The 22,099-nt window shown below is 42.2% G+C and overlaps 1 protein-coding gene across 50 annotated transcripts in view; it reads right to left on the bottom strand.

Moving 5' to 3' along the window:
- Window positions 1-22,099, bottom strand: part of RIMS1 (regulating synaptic membrane exocytosis 1) — a 241,493-nt gene that overhangs the window by 153,362 nt on the left and 66,032 nt on the right. For 49 of the 50 annotated variants that reach the window (XM_081856705.1, XM_081856738.1, XM_081856722.1 and 46 more), the window contains exons 2-3: window positions 2,907-3,120; window positions 1,916-1,927 (exon numbers count right to left, since the gene is read on the bottom strand). In XM_081856705.1, the coding sequence (XP_081712831.1) occupies window positions 1,916-1,927; window positions 2,907-3,120 (226 nt within the window). The remainder of the gene's footprint in view (window positions 1-1,915; window positions 1,928-2,906; window positions 3,121-22,099) is intronic. The other variant, XM_081856716.1, reaches the window with a different exon arrangement.

Genomic DNA, 22,099 nt, shown 5'->3' with positions numbered 1-22,099 from the left:
GCATCAATTAATACGTTCAGCTGAACAGGTCTGACTTGACAAGAGGATGTCTTAAGGCAGGGGTAGTCAATCTTTTTATACCTACCGCCCACTAATGCATCTTTCTTGATGGTAAAATTTTCTTACCACCCACCAGGGCTTGATGGAAGGAGGATTCAGCTTGTGCCATAGAAACGCCCCCCCCCCCTACTGCCCACCTAGAATCTTGAAACGCCCACTAGTGGGCGGTAGGGACCAGGTTGACAACCCCTGTCTTAAGGCAATGACGTCCACATATGTACTGAAGATGTAGGATTGCTACATGTAAACGAAGGAAACTGGTGGAGATCTAAAAGAAAAGGCGTCTAGGCAGATTCTGGTTAGCAGAAACAGCTCCAAGCACTTGTCCAAAGTGAAGGTGATTTAATGCGCAGTATATATCCAAATTATTTTAATACCAGTAGTTATTAACTCCTTGCCAACATCAACGTATGTAGGTTGGGATCCAAAGAACCCCTTCAGTGCCTTTCACGTGTATGCTAAGTGATCCTGTTCCATCTGCCACGACTGCCAACAATATGTGTGTTGAAGAGAGCATCTGAAGCTGCCTCAAGTTTTGGTGTTGTCTTATGTGTACTTTCATAAAGAAAGGCCCAGATGCACCAGTGTTTCAGTGGGTCCTCATTCTAGTTATTTGGCTGTAATCTCAGAGATCTCAGTTCATTTCAGTTAAACTGGCAGCCCAATCCTAAATATGTTTTCTTCAAGGATTAAGTTCCACAAAGCTCAACAGGTATTGCTTTCTGAGAAGTATACTTAGGTTTATAGCTCAAGGTATATACATTCGTACTTTTTTCTGTCCCAAATTTAAGAGGGGAGAATTAATCTGCTCCTGGTTAATCCCTAAACAGTGTATATTTTCAACTTCCAAGATGCCATGTTACACAGCAATGGTCTTCCATGGTAACCATTTTCTGCGTTTGGCCGACACATATAGCTAAGAAATTTGGCTACTAATTTAGAATGAATAAACTGACTAAAATGAAATGCCCGTCTTCTGAAAGTCCAACCACTCCCTGAACCTTAAAAAGGGATATTAGTCCTCCCGCACAAACTGCTATTCACATTGCGTCAATAGAACCTGAATTCTTTAGAAGCTTCCCAGGAGCTCTCAAAAGACGAGTTGCCTGCCGTAGTGGCTAGAATGGGGATGGGGCTGATGGGAGTTTTAGTTCAAAAACACTTAGAGAGTTGCAGATTCTCCATCTTGGTTCTACAGTGTGGACTCAATTTTCATGAGGCATCTTCATTAACCTTTTAAATTTTATTTTCCCCACACCAACAGGCATATTGAGGAAATAAGAAAAGTGATTTTTAAACATTCATATTACATGCCATATGATTTGCAGAGAGAGTAGATGTTTAGAAGTACATATTGGACTTTTCTTTTTAAAAAAATAATAATAAAATATTATTGGTTAGATTTCCCAGAAAATCTACCTTAAAAAAATAACATTCACAGTGTAATGGTTTGAATATCTATATATGTGATTTGACAATTAAAGTCATTTACAGCAACAAAGTTAAAAACCAGAATTAGATACCTTTCAATTTCACAAAGAAATAACTTTATTACTATTCCCTGTCAAATTATGAATTTGATATATTGATTTCCTATGTAATGTAAAAAGAGGTTGTAATAAATATTTCTTCCTCCCAAAGCATTACCTGCATGTTCTACTGCTATGAAAAATACAAATTTATAATAGGAAAAGCTGTTTAGCTACTGTGCTTAAAATTTTGCAAATATATATATATATATATCCTCAGTTTAGTATCTGGATTTTACAACTGAACATTTAGTCAAAATAATTTGCATTAATTGGTTTCACATAAAGAACACTGTAATAATATATGAAGAAATATGGATTCTAACCACTTTGTCCTCCTTTGGGAAAGCATCCAGGGAAGCAGAAAAAGGAGAAAAATATAAAAGAAAGAGAGAAAAGAAAAAGGAGGAAAACATTAATAGGCAGATATAAACAAGGCAATTCTTGTGTTCCTGTAAGCATAAGATTTACCAAAAATGAAACACAGCACGTTTAAATAAAAATATCTATAGCACCACACACATACGGGCAGATACCTGAAGGATTTTAGCAGAAAATAAAATAAATAATAGTGAAATGGATGCATCAGGATTCAATACTCCAGTTTTGATGGAATAGCTGAGATCCAAAAGGCTGTGAGCAAGAGACCATGTACTACTGGTAGGAGAAATTGGAAATCCACAGGGCAGAAATGGATGCACTTTCCCCTCACACATAAGAATTTTGGATTGTTTCGTCCCTACTAGAAGCAATATGGCTCCCCCTTTGGACTCTGCAACGTGTAAAGTACAGTGGGTGGTCTCCAGTGTCATCCTACTCAGTGTACATCCATTGAAATGAATGAACACCACCAACTTAGGTCCATTAATTCCGAAAGGTCTGCTCTAAATATTACTTAGTTGTGTATACAAGCATGTGACACTACTTTCTATAAATGTCATTGGCAACTGCACAAGAGCATATACAATTTTCAGGGTGTATAAATCAAAGTAGCTTTTCTACAATACTAATGCAGAATTCCATGAGAAAAGCATTGTTATAGCTTGTCACTGTGTCTGTCACAATCATTTTCAAGTGAAAAAAGAAATAGGTCCCCTCTTTTGTTTATTTCTGAAATTGATTTTGCACAAACAAAACATGCAGCGAGGAATTCTGAAAACAAATATATAGAGTGAGCAAAACAATGAAGTTCAAGGAGTTGGGGTGTGGAAATAAGAAAAGGAAACCAATGCCCCCCCCCCCCCAAATCTGCACAGGTAGGATGTTCTAGCGATGGAAATCAACATTGCTTTCTTTTGCATGCAGTAGAAAACTTACATTGTTTGATCGCAGAGAAACACGTCCTCCACATCTGGCACAAAACTTTGTCCGGCAGTAGGAGCATAAATGGCCACAACCATCGGCAAACTTAGTTTTGTGACAGATTCCACATGTTGGCGCATCGTCCTTGTGCTCTCCGTGGTAACGGCGGGATTCCTCACCTATTTTTCGGACTTGCTCTTTGTAACTTTCAAATTGTTGGTGCAATCTTCTGTAAGGAAAAGAAGGGGTTTTTTATATAGCAAAAGCACCAAAACAAGCTCACCCATCAAGTGCCTAGCACTAATCCACACTATGTGTGTCTTCACTATATTTGCTAAACGGAAGCATGAATACAGGTGCCACTCTTGATTATTTGAAAGGAAAAACAAACAGCGGGATTATTTATCTATTTATTATGCACACTTCACCCTGAGGTACCAGCAACTTAAAGCAACTTTTAACTGCTCATATTGGTTTCTTTAACATAAGCCAAGCAAGCTGCTTTTTATGCAAACAATTACCAATAAAATCTCCTATTTCCAAAACAAATAAAGGTCACTTATAGATTTCAGAAGAGTCCCGATACTGTGTACGACCAACACAGATGTCTGTGTTTTTGCCAGGATGTAGAAACCTCAAAAAAGTTATTTGATAATAGCAAATGCCATACAAAGAAAAACCCTTCCTCTTCTTAGGTAAATTTACCTGAAGTCATTGTCCAAACTGATTATTACTTTCAATTTAATAAAATGTAGGTTCTCTCCCCTTAAAGATTTTCATAAGCGCTCTGTCATCATTTCATCCATAACATTTTCAAAGTGAAAGCTGTCACACGCACCACCAGTCTCACTCGCCACTATGTCAAACAAAATTTTAAAAATGTATAGCAGAATAATACACTTTTCGATTTAACCTATTAACTGCTGTTATGGCTGAAACCAATCATAAGCTGCAAATTGCAAGCCGTCCAAAAGTTTTGGAAGAAGCACTATCATATGTGCAACTGTGGATGAAAATATTTAAGTACAAGTGGCTCTTAAAACAAAGCGATGCAGTGTGTCTCTGCCCTTCTTGCAGCTCCAGCCAGCCTACAAGAGCCTTGCAGTGTGGTTCAGATCTCAGGGTGGTGAGTGGTGGTGAGTTTCAAGAATGGGGAAGGTATAAAGGGCACCTTTTTTCCCTACCCTAGGCTTTCCTTGTTGTGCTGCACAGTTATACAGGGTTGATAGAACCAAATCTCGGCAATTTGAAATTATAAATCAGGCATAGGCAAACAGCCCTCCAGATGTTTTGGTACTACAACTCCCATCATCCCTGACCACTGGTTCTGTTAGCTAGGGATGATGGGAGTTGTAGTACCAAAACATCTGGAGGGCCGTGTTTGCCTCTGCCTGTTATAAATAATATTCTGAAGATGGGAAAGCTATCCCTCCACTTTATTTACATCTTCTCTCTCAATCCTTTTGCCCTGTTGTCATCATCTATCAGGCAGGTTTTTTTTTTAAGTCACTTCCTTTAATTCACAAACTTTTGCACTTCTGTACACCTAGGTAGGGCATCCCCCGTGTATGTATGCAGAAGTGCCTGCCTTATTTTTGAGAGGCTTTCTTTTTGATTAAAACAGTCGCCCAGCAGATGGCACCAGAGATTGCAATTTCACATAGCCATCATCTGTTCAGTTTTAAAGAACTGAGGTTTCCTAGAAGCAAGTGCCTTTAATTTTGTGGTAACAATGGCCTTATCTTCTGTTAAAAATCTCTCTTTATAAATGTAAGAATATTTGTGTGCATGAAATGAGTATTTGCCTGTTCATTTGTCCGCTCAGCTTGTGACAGGAGTGTGCAAAACGACAGCTTCTGTTCACAACGAATCAGTCAGGTAACCACCATCATGTTTGGATATTCACAAGTAAACCAGATAGCCACAACCAGGCCCTAAGATCTAGTATCTGGTGCATTCCACTGGTGTACACAGAAGGAACCATCCCTAGCATTTGTTTTCCGTTTCTAATTTTACGTCAAAACCAGCCTTTCAATATAAGTCCAGCCTGGTGTAAGAGTTTCTATAGGAGGAAGAAAGACTGAATGAGATACCCGGTTTTTGTGGGGAAAGTATTTTTACAGTTCTTGAGCAGAACGAAACACAGGGAGCAGATGAAGAGCACAACTTCTACAATGTTTTGTGAGTCTCTTTGCATATAACAATAGTTCATATTAAGCCCACTGATGTTTTTTGGGACTTGTTTACATAGTGAGTAAACAGCCCACACACAAAGGCTGACAGATCTGCAAATGCTTAAAAATACCTAGTTTGGTGTAATGGTTAGAGCCAACTGAACTGATGAGACTCAGGTTCAAATTGCCACTGAGCCAGTCACCATCTCCCAGGCTAACCTACCTTACAGGGTTGTTGTGAGGGGGGAAAAGCAGAGAGATTCCCTCAGCACTTCCTTGGAGTAAGATGGGATGAATATATATGCATTTGACACTAATTGTTGCAGAAGCCACCAAGTCAATTTCCCTGTCCGTCCATGGAAAGATTTTGAGCCCTGCTGGTGACTATTCAGCTGGAATGACAAAGCACCCTTAAGGGCACCTTGCTCCTAAAACATATTTTGCTTGAAAATAAAAGCCCTCTTCAGATGTTCTCTTAACACATTGCACTCTGGCTCAGGGAGGGCAGCAAGAGAACCAATGTGATGTAATGGTTAGAGTGTTGGACTAGGACCTGGGAGAATAGGGTTTGAATCCCCATTCAGCCACGATGCTCACTGGGTTACCTTGGGCCAGCCGCCATCTCTTAGCCTGACCTACCTCACAGGTTTGTTGTGCAGATGCAATGCGGAGGAGGAGAACCATGTGCACCACTCTGAGATCACTGGAAGATAAGGTTGGTATATAAATTAATAAATAAAATAAGAAGAATGGTGAATGGCCCTCTCTCACATGTTTTACTAAGCAGGGCACCAGAACACCTGAAGATGGTTTTAGTCCCATTAATTTCCAGTGCATTCAGGACAACTGATGTTATGTACTGAAGTTCTCACCCTGGGCCAGCAGGGGAATACTGTAGATAGTTATGCAAATAAGGGATCGAAAGTGACGTTCAGTGATTGGATAGTTTTAGAAAATTGTTATAGTTACATTGTACTGGAGCTCTATATAAGCAGGCTGACTGAACCCTTCAGTTCAGTTCTGTTCTGGCCTGTGAATAAACAAGAGCTGTTTGAAGAATCGCTGTGTCGTCTGATATGTTCACCCACAACTTAACAACTGATATGATGCGAGGAAACTATAAAGGTCCCTAGGAGGCCTTGTAGAAGTCTCTCTCTCTCTCTCAGCCTTACCTGCCTTACATTGCTAAGAGAAAGATGACACTCTTAAAGTGCTCTGAAAGGGCTAAAGAAGGAAAGAAGAACAATAACAATATTTCCAAATGTGCTTAGGGACTGCAGCTATTGGTTGAGCTTGAATTGTATTCATCTCAAGAGCAAAATGGTGGCACCTGTTCACTGCAACTACACTGCTGCTGGCCCTGCTATGGCATTGTGAGAGGGACTTACATGCGCAGAGCATTCCGGAATCAGGCATAATTCCAAAAGGTCCACTTCTCACAATTATTTAACAAGATATGGAAAGAATCAGCCATAGGAGGTACACAACAGGTTTACAGCAAAGTGGGTTACTGTTGAATTTCATTTTTGTACATCATCTCAAAAGCTGCAAGCGAACATACCTATTGAAAGAAAAAGGCGCTTCAAAACCCTGGTGACTCAAGAGGCACAACTGGACGATTATGAGTCAGTGATTTATGATAGCTAAAATAAAGCAAGCTAAATATGCAAGCTTCCCACTATTATTCCCGAAATGATCGCATGCAGCTGTTCAACCAGGAAGCTTCTCTCTGACCAAGCCAGCAGGAACTATTACAGCCATTCTTGTTCAGCTTGAAGCTTTTATATCTCAAAGCTGATGAAACATTTCTGAAAGTTCCATTGCGTGTGGTTTCTTTTTCCCAGGCCCAGAGACTGCCCACATTTCACTATTGATTCCAGCCACGCACTCCTTAGAAGTCTCAACTTCCGAGTTCAATGGGATTTCTTCCTTACATAAAGAATCAGAATTTGATTAAAAATAGCTGGCAGAGGAAAGACATTGCCACAGGGGAAACGGCAACTCTACAAGAACCTAAGAGGCTTGAAACTGGGTTGTCTGTGCATAGAGAACCTCCTTGGTTGTGCAAGGCCATTAGAAGGACCTGCTTCAGCATCTACACTCAGCTCATTGCTATCCCATACTGCAGCTGACTGCCAGCATCTAGTGTGGGGAACCAGAAATGTTTTGTAGCTCTTAGGAAGTGAGACCTGATAGGCGATGTTGCAATTCAGAGTGCTCCTGTTAAGGGTTCTAGCCAGCCAACCACACCTGTTTTCCAGGACACTCTATTCCATTCACCTGCCCTGGGGGAGAAAAAGATTGAGCCAATGAGCAACTATTTCTATATTGCTCATTTCCCATCACATAGTTGCCAGGTTTTGAACAAGTAATCAAGGAGAAAGGGGAGTTAAAGTCACACATCAGGGCAGCCCAACTTTTCACACCAAGTGGGCCGCAAGCAGAGCTTTCCAAACTATTCATGTTGGTGACGCACTTTTTAGACGTGCATCATTTCTCAACACAGTAATTCAGTTTTACAGTGGTGCCTCGCAAGACGAAATTAATCCGTTCCGTGAGGCTCTTCGTATAGCGGTTTTTTCATCTTGCAAAGCAAGCCCATTGACAGCTTAGCGGATTAGCGCTATTAGCGGTTTAGCGGCTTTTAGCGGATCAGCTGATAAGCGGCTGATAAGCGGCTTAGGGCTTAGGAAAGGGGGGGGGGAACCCCGCAGGAACTCGCAAGACATTTTTGTCTTGCGAAGCAAGCCCATAGGGAAATTCGTTTTGCGAAGCGCCTCCAAAACGGAAAACCCTTTCGTCTAGCGGGTTTTCCGTCTTGCGAGGCGTTCGTCTTGTGGGGCACCACTGTACTAGCAAACTGGAGGCTAAACCAACCCCTTTCCACCCCCAGGAGGAGCACAAGGAGCATTCACACGACACACCTATACACTGCGGCCAACACACTAACATGTCACAACACACAGTTTGGAAAGCTCTGGCCGCAAGAGGACTTTGATGTGGAACCTGCAGGCTGCACACTACCTTGTCACTTGGAGGGGGGGAGCAAGGCCAAAATTTGACAAACACACCCCACACCTTCATTCTGCCTTCCCAAAGCCAGCTAAGTGAGGCATCGGGCTTTGGGAAGGAGGCACAAGGCTCTGGCAGGATCCTAAACCCTCCCACCTCCTTTTTAAAGCTGGGCGAGCACTAACTGGACTTTGGGAAGAAGGCAGAAGGACTCTAGGACTCTGTCAGAGTCTTCCCACCTCCTTCCCAAAGCCCAGCCCCTCGCTTACATGGCTTTGGGAAGGTAGCAAAGGGACATGACATGAAATGCAACCCAAGGGCCCCACATTGGACCACCCTGGTCTAAATCATACAAAGCCTTTGGAGTCATTATTCCATTTGGGGAGACTTGATTCCTAGCAAAATACGAGAACAAGTTTTATGAGAGAAATAAGCAATAATTTTCTGTACTGTAGGATAAAAATGGAATTGTTTACCAGTCACAGCAAGAGCCTGGATAGCCTTCTAGTCCCTGCTGGTATATATCCAAGTTTCTAGTCTGTGCTTAAAATAATGATTCCGATTATTATTTTTTAGAAGTCTGAAGAAGTCAGCAGTCATATAAAAAAACCCCACTAACCTAACCATCTTATGCACATTTGGTCAAAAGCGAACCTCTCACTGCGTTCCGTGGAACTTACTTCCTACATGAATCCGTATCAGCCTTTAGAAAATCTTCTAGAGTCTTGATAAATTAGGACCATATAATCCTGACAACCCACAGAGAACAAACCATCAACCTACTAGGGTTGAAGGACAGGTCAGTTTCTGCACAGAATAGTTGGTTTTGGGGTCATTAAGAGGTACTCAGTGGTCTACAGGCTGCCCACCACTTTCCTGGTCCCACTTTCTAGGTTTTTAGCTGCGTGCTGAAGCATTTGCTGAGAGCAGAGGGACCCAGTGCTAAGCACACAGGACTGGCAGAGGACTCCAGGTGGACTCTCCTTCCTTGGAGAGGCTGGATGGCCATCTGACATGGATGCTTTAGCTGAGATTCCTGCATTGCAGGGGATTGGACTAGATGACCCTTGCATCCCTTCCAACTCTAAGATTTTATGATTCCAACCCTCATTTGCACCCCAATGGTGTGTTCGTGTGTCCCTCCATTGGTCTTCCCATTCCTCTTCTGTCCACTGAATGTACAAAGTGGGAAGAAGTGCTACTGGTAGGACTCCCCACCGTCTGCCAGGCCTTCTAGGGGCAGGGCTGCATCCCAAGCAGGTCCCACTGCTGTGGTGGGACACCTTCAAACCCAGTGTACCCCCTCCACCTCCCCCCACCTAGGTACTGTGTGCAGCAGTGATGTGAATGCAGCAATATCCTTATACAGTGGCACCTTGGGTTAAGTACCGTATTTTTTGCTCTATAAGACTCACTTTTTCACTCCTAAAAATTAAGGGGAAATGTGTGTGCGTCTTATGGAGCGAATGCAGGCTGCGAAGCTATCCCAGAAGCCAGAACAGCAAGAGGGATCGCTGCTTTCACTGCTTTCACTGCACAGCGATCCCTCTTGCTGTTCTGGCTTCTGAGATTCATAATATTCTTTTTCTTGTTTTCCTCCTCCAAAAGCTAGGTGCGTCTTGTGGTCTGGTGCGTCTTAAACAACAAAAAATACGGTACTTATTTCGTCTGGTGCGTCTTATACAATGAAAAATACGGTACTTATTTCGTTCCGTAGGTCCGTACTTAACCTGAAACTGTTCTTAACCTGAAGCACCACTTTAGCTAATGGGGCCTCCTGCTGCTGCTGCGCCGCTGGAGCACAATTTCTGTTCTCATCCTGAAGCAAAGTTCTTAACCTGAAGCACTATTTCTGGGTTAGCGGAGTCTGTAACCTGAAGCGTATGTAACCTGAGGTACCACTGTACCAGATCGGAGTATTTGCCCATCTAACTCAATATTGTTTACTTTCATGGGCACTGGCAGTAACATCTTTCCAAGGTTTCAGGCAGAGGTCTTTCACGTCACCTGCTACTTGAGCCTTTTAAATGACGTCTAGGATTTAAACCTTTAGCATGTGATCTACCCAATATCATCATATCAGAGCGTCAAACCATCCTAAATTCCAAATATTGCCATTGGAAATGGACTGCAGAGGCAAAAGGCCACCTGCTATGCCCCTCCAGAAGGAGATACTGAATTGTTTGTTTCAACTCGGCTGAAGTTAGGCTCCAATGCTAACCAAGCAACTCCTGACCATTCTCCCCAAAAACTCTACATTGAACCATCAGAATAAAACAGGCAATACTCTTGATAACTGGATTCGTCTCAGTTTAAAAGCTAATGCCTGAATGGGAAAAAGAGGAAGGTTGGGTCATATTAATGGACATAAATAATAAGCTATTAGCACTTCAAGCAACAGCAACGCAATAGCTAATTTAAAGTCCAAGAGGGGTTATAAGACTTTTTATTATGAATCTTGAAATTTGCATCTGTTTAATGCTTTTATTATCCTACCTGCTGAGGACAATTTAATAGACTGCATAATGGCCCAAGTTAACTGCCCTTAGAAAATATTTTGGTTGGTTTCCGGTGTTCCAGAGAGCTCCTGCACAATAAATGAATATGTTGAGCTTGTTTGATTAGCCCTTGTCTGAAACTCCTTTCCTCCTTCCCAGTCACAGTAACAGCTAAAGCTTATGTAAAGCTGTTACTTGAGAGGGGATATAAACTCAGGGGCAGAGCATATACTCCTCATGGAAAGCGTCTCCCATTCAGTCTCTGGTATCTGCAGACAGGGCTGAGGAAGACTCCAGAGAGCTGCTGCCAGCCAGAGTGTGCAATACTGTGCTAGATGGACCAACAGCCTGACTCTGTGAAAGAATCCCCCAGTAAGGGGGGAACGTATGAACAGGGGGACAGATTCACAGACACTGCATTAAAACTTTAAAAAGTGTGTGTGTGTGCGCGCGCGCGCATGAGAGAGAGAGAGCGGGAGATATGCCCATTCAGAACCAATTCATTTCATAACAAATAACCACAAGTATGACCCATGATTCTTTTCCTGGAGAATATTACAACTTCCAAACATAACTGGAAACATGAAGGAAACGACGAGACAGTGGTGGTTAGCAAGAAATGCCAAAGTAATATGAAACCTATTTCTCAGGCAAGTGTTTGGTAAGCAGGTAAAATGGATTACAGTTTTGGGCATGGCAGCACCTAAAGGGGAAAAAAGGGGAACCCACATCCAGGTATATCAACATATATTAACAGATCAGGGAAATATATTACAATATGGGAAGAAATGTAAACAGAATGCGACAATGAAGTAAAATAAATAAATTTTAAAATGTGTGTATGTTTTGTTATCAAATAATATAACTTAAATCTGTGTCTGTGGAAGCATTCAGGTATGCATCATACACCAATTCACCATTATTTGAAAACCAGTTGACCTAATTCAATTGTTTGGCTGCAGAAACTCTTCTGCATGCAATCTCTGATGCCCCCCCCCCCATTTATTGGCATGCGGAAACCTGATTGTATTGGAACTCAAACCAGGCAATAGATTTTTTTATTTTATTTTATTTTTTTACAGATGCACATCTAAATTAGAATTTTGAGGAGGTGTATTACTGACTTATCATTTTATGTTAAAATATCATTGAGCTGGGAGTTAGCGTTCATTTAGATGTAGAAAAGCAGCTATGAACAATTTAAAATTAAAACAGCCAAAGCCAAATATAGGCCGCTAATTTCCTTTTTTTGCAACAAGCACTGTCCATAAAACCCGTCTAAAAGAAAGGGGGGGGGGACATCTGTTGGAAATTTCCTTCACAGAAGATTTATCAGGATTTAGAAGGAAAAACATTATTGTCTCCACCAGCCAATCAATGTTGAATTCTCAGTCTTCCCTCACCCCCCACCCCCATGCAATATGAGACAACAGTGTTAGCAAAATAAGAGTGCTTGAGAATGTTTGGGAATCAAGAGCACTGATTAGCTTGCGAGGAGGCAGTGATTTGTAATATAGAGAATGAGTACAAAACCACTCAGTGAACATTTTGTTGCTGGTACCGAGCCATAGTCAACTAACAGCTGCAAACAAGTGTGGAAAGAATGAACATAAACACCAGCAGCATGGGCTTCATTTAAAAATAGTCATAGCAATCGAACCACTTGATCCCAGATAACCTCCCCCCCCCGGGCTCGTTTTTGATATTTTTGTTTCTTTCCCTTGCAAAATAATTATGAATGGGACTTTGCACTCTGCTGCCATAACCAGTGAAGGAATTTGCCATTTTTAACACATCGGTGGCAGCTTTTCCCCTCCTCTAAGGGTGTCTCTCATCACATACCTAGTGCTTTTGCCTCTGTCAAGGCTCGCTGTGGTTTGCAAAGTCTCTAAGCTGACATAAACATACCTTTGGGATGTGGTCGTGTGTACAGTGCAGTCACATCATGAGTGCATCTAGCATAGATGAATTCAACTAAACACACATTAAACAAATTCCTTCCAGTAGCACCTTAAAGACCAACTAAGTCAGTCCTTGGTATGAGCTTTCGTGTGCATGCACACTTCTTCAGATACATGCACACGAAAGCTCATACCAAGAACTGACTTAGTTGGTCTTTAAGGTGCTACTGGAAGGAATTTGTTTTGTTTTGACTATGGCAGACCAACACGGCTACCTATCTGTAACTAAACACACATTATTATTATTATTATTATTATTATTATTATTATTATTATTATTATTATTATCATCCCAGCCATGTGGCTGGGCGTCCCCAGCCACACTCCCCTCTTCCGAAAGCACTCCACCACAGGACATCTGCCACTGCAGCTTCTGCAAAAGTTCCTTCCTTCTACTAAGATCCCACCCGCCAGTTTCAGGATCCATTCCAGATATTTCCCGCTGCCTCGCCAGGATTTTCCCACCTTTGCCTGCCTCCTCCCTTGTTTTCTACCCTTTTCTAGATTCTTCCCCCTTGGGGGAAAGTGCTTTCCACCAGTTGGGGTGGAGCCCTCCAGGCTCACACATGCAGTGGAGAGATGAGGATGGCCACTTGCCAGGCAGTGCTTTCCATGGCCCCATTGTCTGGAGGAGAAGGTGGGAAAGCCTTCTCTGTTGTTGTTGTTGTTGTTGTTGTTGTTGTTGTTGTTGTTGTCCTCCTCCTCCTCCTCCTCCTCCTCCTCCTCCTCCTCCTCCTCCTCCACTGTTTCATCCAGCTCCTTATTTCTGGCCTCAGGAAGGCACTGAGACCGAGGCAAGAAAAGCGTGTGGCACAGCCACCACACAATCAAGCAGCAGCACCAGACAGAAACAGGAGAGTGAGAGCCCAACTACAGGCCGTTTGGAAGCAGACTGTACTTTATGGGCGATGTGCGGCAATTTCAACTATAGGCGATTTTCACCTTACCCGCTGGATTCAGAGTGCAACCTCTGTGTAACATGCAACTCTGCTGACACAATTCCAGACACAATGCTCCAAATATTTCATAGTTGCTGTAAGTCCCCTAAGCCTATGGATTGAAGGCACATAGTATTGCAGCTTTGCCAAGATAAACAAGTTTGGGTCTGATCAGTATTTGGACAGGAAACCACCTGTGGAATCTCTTTATGCCACCTTGAGTTCCATGTAAATGGATCATTAACAGAAGTACAACAAAATGTTGTAGTACTCTTGCTCAGTGTTCTGTTGAATCAGGCATACCCTTCTAACAAACACTCCATTCCCATCCCTCTTGCTAGTTTTCCATCCTTCTCCCAACAGTAAGTCAAAATTCTATGAGCGCTGAGCACTGGGGATGTTTTGGGAGTGTTCGCTCCTCTGCATTAGGGTTCTCCCCCTAAAGTTTTTGTTTGTTTGTTTTATTTCTGCAGATCTTTGGAGATACCTCTCCCTTGTACCCTCTGAACCTTGGGGATAAAGGGAATTATGCCATACCTGTAATAACTTAGTAAATGTAAAGTTTAATAGAAACAGAAGCCATACAGGCAACTGTTTTAACACGCATTCGACCACATCTCTGCATCTGATATGTGGCAAAGTCCTTAGCACTCATCAGGGTGATACAGATAACAAAAGCTACCCGGTCATATTTCAGGGCTCCAAGTTTCTCCAAATTATTATCCAAGTACCTGTACAAATAATCACTCTTTTAAAAAATCCACTAGCTGACTTACTGAATGAAACAGTGATTCATGTCCCCTTTATAGCTATTGATTTGGCCTCCTCAGCAGATTCGTCAATACTCTAGCCACATGCCACACAGATTTATTAAAACTAAGATTTAAAAATCCATCTCTATAACGTGTGTGCTCTATCCCCAATCTGTAACCGTATCCACAACACTTTTATTCAAGTATACGGTTTCAGTGTTATGACAGAAGAAAACTCGTATCATAATAATATGAGTTGGGAACTCTGTGGATCTTGAATTGAAAAAGTAGAATGAAGCTAGTGAGTGGATACACAATCTGAACCTCTAGATCAGGGATGAAAAGCTTCTGCTTGAGGGCTAAATGTAGGCTTCCAGGCATCCATATTTTCTACACAGAGGATAGAGGCGTGAGTGTAAAAAGACTAGCCTGCTGTACAAAAGCAACATTCACATTTGTTGCTCTGCCTATTTGCCTTTGGCTCCACCCAACAAAAATGATGAAAAAACTTCCCCTTGCTAGAAGTACTAAGACTCCTGCCTTTACATGACTAACAGGGCAATCCCTTGTGCTTGCTGAACTCTGCATCTTCCAGCTAAAGCCACTGTGCTCAGGACGAATTCTACAGAAGGTACCCTTCACATCTAGAGTCAGGCCTTGCTGCCCTCAGTCCCAGCTTGGTAGCTTTTAACTGTGGCAAAAACAATTATTTCTAGCCACTTTGGTACTGACATTATCTCATAGTCATGGGTTACACTACATTTTTCACATCTGCAGATGTGCAAATAGTGGGATTTTCTTTAATGCTTTATCGCATCCACAATAAAAATGTAAAACTCTATTAATGTGAGGAGAATCGGCTTCCAAATAATGAAGCAGCTGTGATTTTAAAGGAAACACAAACACACACACACCCCACAAGCTTACCCCCGACTACTGAATACTTGCAAATAAGGTGTTGCATCACTGACAGAAGATACTTGAGATTGGGCTTAATCAAAACACTGGAGGGAGTTCTGCAGCTGCCTCCCTAAATGGACCAGAGATGCTACGTGGTGGAAGGAAGGAACTAGTTACAAGATGTGTTCCTGCTTTATCTGATGGCAACCACACATTTACAGTAACATCCACCTTAGGAATGTCAGATCAAAGGCACATCTTATCCAGCATTGTGTTCTCACAGTGGCCAACCAGATGCCTATGGGAAGCCCAAAAGCAGGTTCTGAGCACAATAGCCCTCTCCCAATCATAATCCCCAACAACTGGCATTCAAAGGTATACTGGTGAAATTTTGCACATGGGTTCAATAAGGTCCAAACAATCACTAATGTCAGTATATCACAACTCCAGTTGGTAATGGAACAGAGGGCAAAAGGTGATCTCTCTGTAGAAACCAAGGTGCAGATAGCATACAGAGAATCAACTCAAACATCTTGTAAATCCTTTGTCAAAGAGAGCATGCAGTCAACATTATTTCTTCCTGTCCATTATAATGCTCTATATTTTCACTCCTCAGTTTTTACTTGGCATCCAAGTCCCTGGAGAGCCACATATGAAAGTGAGATGAAACACTATCTCACATCCATGCTCTTTGTGTTTTCTGAAATAAAAAGGAGTCTTTTCATTCTGGTTAAACACACACACACACACACACACACACACACACACACGCTTGGCACTGACAAAGATTAAATGAAAAGAAGGTGAAACTGGGTGATAAATTCAAAGCGCTTCCACCCAGCCTGTGTAAATCTACATTTTTGGCACAAGGCATATGGTAAACACCAGGTCTTTGTGACTAGAAACATAAAACACTAATGCTGTTTGTTTTACCTGCAGCACCAAGGCAGCACCTCTTCGCTCTTTTTGACTCTGTCTCTTCCTGGCCCCATCACACCTCCTGGTGCGAAATCTTTTCCTGCTTTGCACATGTCCTGATTATAACCACCATATGGTTGTTACAATTTCTGTAGCTTTGCTCTGCTTTACAGGCCACTGTGCTTTGCCATATCTTTGCTGCTCACCTTGTCTTACCATCTGATACCCATCATCTGTTTAGCACATTGCAAGCCAAGAGCATTTACTTTCTTCACTCTAAATGCGGACTTGAAACAGCAGTCGCTGTATTCTTTGGAGGCCCGTGTGGAGTACTCTAGCACTCCGAAGGCAGAAGACTATGCTGCAGAATGAAAGGTGCTCTCAGGTCACAGCAATCTGCCTCATACAAATGGGCAGGACAACAGTCCTCCTAGCTGAGTACTGTCTACATAAGAGGTGGAGAACATCAGGTGGAGAACCAGGAGGTCAAATGTAGCCTCTCACCTGGTCACACCTACCCCCCCCCCCTTAAATGTTGGCTGGAATGTGCCACTGATCTCTAATAATGCCTCTTGGCTGCCTGGAGGATAAAAAGAACTGCGTAAGTTTGTGTAGAAGCTAGCCTACAGCACAAAGGTAAAATTTACATTCGTCACTCCACTTGCTTTTGCCTCTGGTGCTGCCCACTAGTGGTATGTTTCCACTAAAAGGTTGACCAGAAGGGACTACAGTCCAGTCCTCAGAGGGGGAAAAATCTCCCTATCCCTGATCTATATCAACTGACAATGAAGCCTCATGGTTTCAGAGTAGGGTCCTTCTCAGCCCTACCAGAAGAGGTCAGGAATTGACCTTTCATGAGGTCCACCACTGACGAGCAGCTCTCCCCTTTAGTGGTATTCAACATGATAAAAAAGAGGAAAAGAACCTAAGACATACTTTCCAACATTTCTCAAATGAAAATAGGGATGTCCTATTCCATCATAATCATTACTACTACCGCTACTACTACTACTACTATTATTATTATTATTATTATTATTATTATTATTATTATTATTATAGCCTGCCCATCTAACTGAGTGGCTCAAGCCACTCTGGGCAGATTCCAACATATATAAAAACATAATAAAACATTAAACATTTTAAAACTTCCCTATACAGGACTGCCTTCAGATGGCTCAGGGAGCAGATAACTCCATACCCACCAACATTTCTCCAATGAAAATAGGGACGTCCTAAGGGAAAAAAAGACATTCTGGGATCAAATCAGAGACTGGGCTTCTGTAAATCCTGGAAAATTCTGGGAAATAGGGACAGTTGGAGGGTCTAAGCAGAGTCCATCTACTTCAGCATCCTATTCTCACCAGAAACCTGTGGGAAACTTGCAAGCGGAACCCGAACCCAAGACCCCTCTCCCCTCCTGTGGTTTCCAGCAACTAGTATTCAGAAGCATTACTGCCAAGGAGGCAGAGCACAGCCATCTTGAAAGAAAGGAATGGAAGAAACAAAATCCATTGAGTTCTGGGTGTTGGTCCCACATGCATTAGTGGTAATTACAGGGGGTTTTTCCCCTTTGAGGTAATGGGTAAATTTACGCTATGCTACATCCTGAAGATATTTTGCATTTGGACTAGAAAAGGGAAGCACAATAAGATATTTACTGGGATCCCTTTCATCGAATGCTTATTGCATTTGTTCTAGGGCTGTATTCAGGCATGTAAAATAGTCTCTGCAGCCTGAGGGGTCATATCATGTCGCACCCAGTCTTAAAGCTGCTACTGTCTCGGCTGGCTAGCTGCTGGCATTACTATTAAATATATTTTTGGTTTCACTCCTTTTTGACCCATCCTGGGCTTAATGGTTACTTTTCAGTTAGTTCATCCATTTTGACACTGAGGCTGTTTGGTGACGCAAAGGACAATGGGACTCAAAGAAACTGCTGCTTGTAACAACTGCCATTTGAGATCCTACAAACAAACAAAAATAAGAGCAGGAACAAGTCCCTTCCAGAACAATGGCTTCACTTTCTTGGTTGTTGAAAAGAGGCTACGACACAGCAGATCATTGAATGCTGAGCAGCGACCAAGAGAGAACTGAAGAGGCTGCCCTCTGCCATTCATTCATTCATTCATTCCTTTTATTTGTATGCAGCTTTTCCTCTGCCATTCATTCATTCATTCCTTTTATTTGTATGCCGCTTTTCCACACACACAAAAATACTCAAAGAGAACAGGGGTGCATTTCAAATAAACAGTTAAAAAAAATAACAAAGCAAAACAGTAACATAATAACATAAAAAACACATTTCAAAACTATAAATATAACAAGATTCCATAAACAGCAGGCAACACCTAACAGCAGAAATAACAGTAGAGTTTCAGAGTTTCACCTTAGTCCTAGAAATACCTCTCCCATGCTGTTGCTCACAGACTCACTCCTGCAGCAGCTTCTTATATGACTTCCAAGGGTAAGAGGGCTAGGGAGCTAGAAACAACCTTCCCATTATGTTGCTCCCAGACCATTGATCCATCTAGCTCAGGGTTTCTCCAAGTTGCTGTTGAAGTACAACTCCCATCCTTCCTAGCTAGCAGGACCAGTGGTCAGAGATGATGGGAACTATAATCCAAAAACAGCTGAATACCCAGGTTTGGGAAACCCTGAGCTAGCTCAGCACTGGGGGAAATATGGCCCCCTATATGTTGTTCGGCTCAAAAACCCCATCAGCACCAGCCCCCATGGACAATGGTCAGGAATAATGGGGGTTGCAGTCCCCAGCAACACCTGGAGGGCAACAGGTTCCTCATCCCTGATTCTAGCTCAATATTGTTTTATATTGGCTGGCAGAGGTTCTCCAGGGTTTAAGACAGGGTGTCTGCCTCAGACCTAGTTGGAGACACCAGGGATGGAAGCTGAGTCCTTCCGTATACAAAGTAGTTCTATAAGCACTGAGATACAGTCCATTGTTGGCAAACATCTGACTGGAGACAGTGGAGGCACGGAATAAGTGGTGCATAGACAGGGACACTGATGGTGAATCACGAGTGTCATTATCCCACACCTGCACGGGACACTCTGTTCATTCAACAACACACCTCCACAGTGCTGTGTAGGCTCCTCCTTGCCTCCAACCTGGCAGTCACCGGTAAAAGCACCTGGCTTCCTTACCTGTCCATTACTACTCAGCAGAAGCAGGCATTTACTGTTTACACCAGCTGCCATTGCCCAGAAATCAAATGCATGAGTTATTTGCTTGCTGAAATCGGCCTACAAAATGTCCACTGCAGTATGTGAACTTCAAATGACTCTTATGAACCAAAAACATAAAATGACAACCAACGACAGGCTTCCAGTATAAATCCACACCCTCCACAATCTCTTAATCTAATTTTCACATCCAACGTATCTTAACAAGGCTTTGAGATTAATCTTACCTTTCCCCCTCACCGCAACCAACAGGAAATTCCTTACAGAATTTAGTAAAGCAACGTAGTACCCTGATATCCACATGCAATAATCCACAAATCTGTTTTGGGAAAACTACAAACAGACCAGATAACAAGTTTTCAGGATTGTGCTTCTTATTTATACATTTCAGATGCTGGAAGGTTAGTAAAGCAAGCTGTTTGCAACACCAAATTTCTACAGAGCATCATTTCCCCCCCTTTTTAAAAACTGCCAATTAGCATCTCCCACGGTCAAAAAAAGAGGGTTCCTTAATTAGGAACATGAAAAGGCTTTAGAATTCTTGACACAAATAGAGTACTTGTTATTGTGAATGATGTCACACATCATTCCACAGCATCCTCATATTCACTTTTCTTTCTTTAAAAGCAGAATGTAGGATTGATTTATGACAATTGTACTTTAGATGCAAATAGACTTCAGTTCTCCTTTAGCCTTGTGCCTCACATTGAAGCATGTTGCAGATGGTAATTGGATCAATGTAATTGTTGTTCTGTGTAAACTCAACTCTAATTAAGAGAAGACTTTTGGGGAGCTGAAATTTTGGCATATGTTTTTGTTCAAACTCCCAACAGCTGAAAATGCAGTGGTTCCTTCAGTTAAATTCCGACACAGACACATATCTCCCTCTGCTTACCCCATAAATCACAGTTTTAACCTTCAAGTATTTGTTCTGATTTCAACACGATAAGCGTCTAGTTCTGGTAAGGATATGATTTGCATTAAGCCAATAGAGAGTCATACTGTGCCAGAATGACAAGAACCAAGGCACGGGGCGGGGAGGGGGGCATTTTACAGGTAATAAAAGCAAATAGATGGAAAATATCTGGAAGAATTAGAGATTTCAAAGGACTATGCTACTGCAACTATAATCTGTAGATCAGACCAATGGGCCATCTGGCCCCGTATTCTGCATCCCAACAACAGCCAACACCTGACGCCATAGGAAACTTTCTGCTTTATTCTAAATTCCTGATTGGGGTGTGCATTCATTTAAGAACACATGAAAAATTAAACCCAAAGAAATCAATAGGACCTGAAATTTCTCGACAATGCAACCATTATTTGTAACAAATTAAATTAATCTGTAAGAGGGTTTTCAACTTCTTATCATGTGAGTGTCACATAAATCAAGTTATGGAAGAGGAATAGTCAGAAAATTTGCAGTGAGTTAGAATAACATGGGTCAGGGAACAGGAGAGAGGAAAGATGTGATGAAGCTAAGTGCAGATAAAGAAAGTTAGGAATGCTTAACGTACTACTGGAATTAATAGGATTTTCGCTCTGAATTGTGGACTTCCGATTTCAATTCTGAGCATGCATTCCACTGAGAAAATATGTTGCTGAACAAGCTACTTCTCCCGACGATTTAAAATGTGCCCATCATTATCTGAATTTGCACCCTAAATGTTTTCTTGGATTGCAACAGTCCACCCACCAAACCAAATACAGCCACTGATCAGGTCCACATTTTTGCAGTCCAAGACAGAAAGCAAAAACAACCAGATGCCTATGGAAAGTTGGCAAATGAGATCTGGATGTAACTGTGCTCTCGCAACTTGTGATTGCTAGCAACTGGTATGCAGAGGGATGCTGCCTCCAACAGAGGGGAAAGAACACAGCCATTGTAGCTAAAGACCACCGACAATCTTATCCTAAAATGAATCTAATTCTCCTTTAAAGCTTTCCAAATTGGTGGCCATCACAATATTTTGTGCAATCATGTGGGAGCAAATTCCATAGTTAACTACCAATAACTTCCACAGTTTAACTACCCATCTTATAGGAGAAAATTCCATAGTTTAACTTTGCTCTCTGTGAAGAATAGCTTTTTGACTATCTAGGGCTTGCCGATCGGAAGGTCGGCAATTCGAATCCCCGCGACGGGGTGAGCTCCCGTTGCTTAGTCCCTGCTCCTGCCAACCTAGCAGTTCGAAAGCACGTCAAAGGGCAAGTAGATAAATAGGTACCACTCTGGTGGGAAGGTAAACGGCGTTTCCGTGCGCTGCTCTGGTTCGCCAGAAGTGGCTTTGTCATGCCACGGCCAGTAAAGCAAGATGAGCGCCTCAACCCCAGAGTCGTCCACAACTGGACCTAACGGTCAGGGGTCCCTTTACCTTTTAATCTTACAACATTTGGCTTCCCTGGAAGGCCCCCAATTTTAGTTTCATGTGAGGGGGGGACTTCTCTTTTTTCTAAAATAAAAAGCCTCAAATGTTGTAACCATTCCTCACAGGGGTTCTAGGCCCTGATAGGACATGATCAGGGCTTTTTTTCCCCCAGCCGGAACTCACCAGAACCCAGTTCTGGCACCTCTCAGGTGAGTGTCATTATCATGATAAGAGAAGAAGGGAGGCATTCATGGTGAGTTCCGGCACCTCTTTTTTTCTAGAAAAATAGCACTGGGCACAATACATGGCTGCTTGGCTGTGTTAAGCTTGGTGGGTCACACAAATACTGCATGTTTCTGCGTTGGAACAACCTAAATAAATTAACAGCACCTTTTTTTAGCACAGACCATTTAGTGGCCTAGATAAATCCTCCTGTACTAGTATGAAATAGTCTCCTTTAGAATACAGGCAATTCCTCGGGA

This window comes from Podarcis erhardii (genome assembly GCF_964252035.2).
Source record: "Podarcis erhardii genome assembly, chromosome: 3".
Classification (NCBI taxonomy): domain Eukaryota; kingdom Metazoa; phylum Chordata; class Lepidosauria; order Squamata; family Lacertidae; genus Podarcis; species Podarcis erhardii.
The sequence above is the reverse complement of the archived record's forward strand: the minus strand, read 5'-3'. Positions and strand labels throughout refer to the sequence as shown.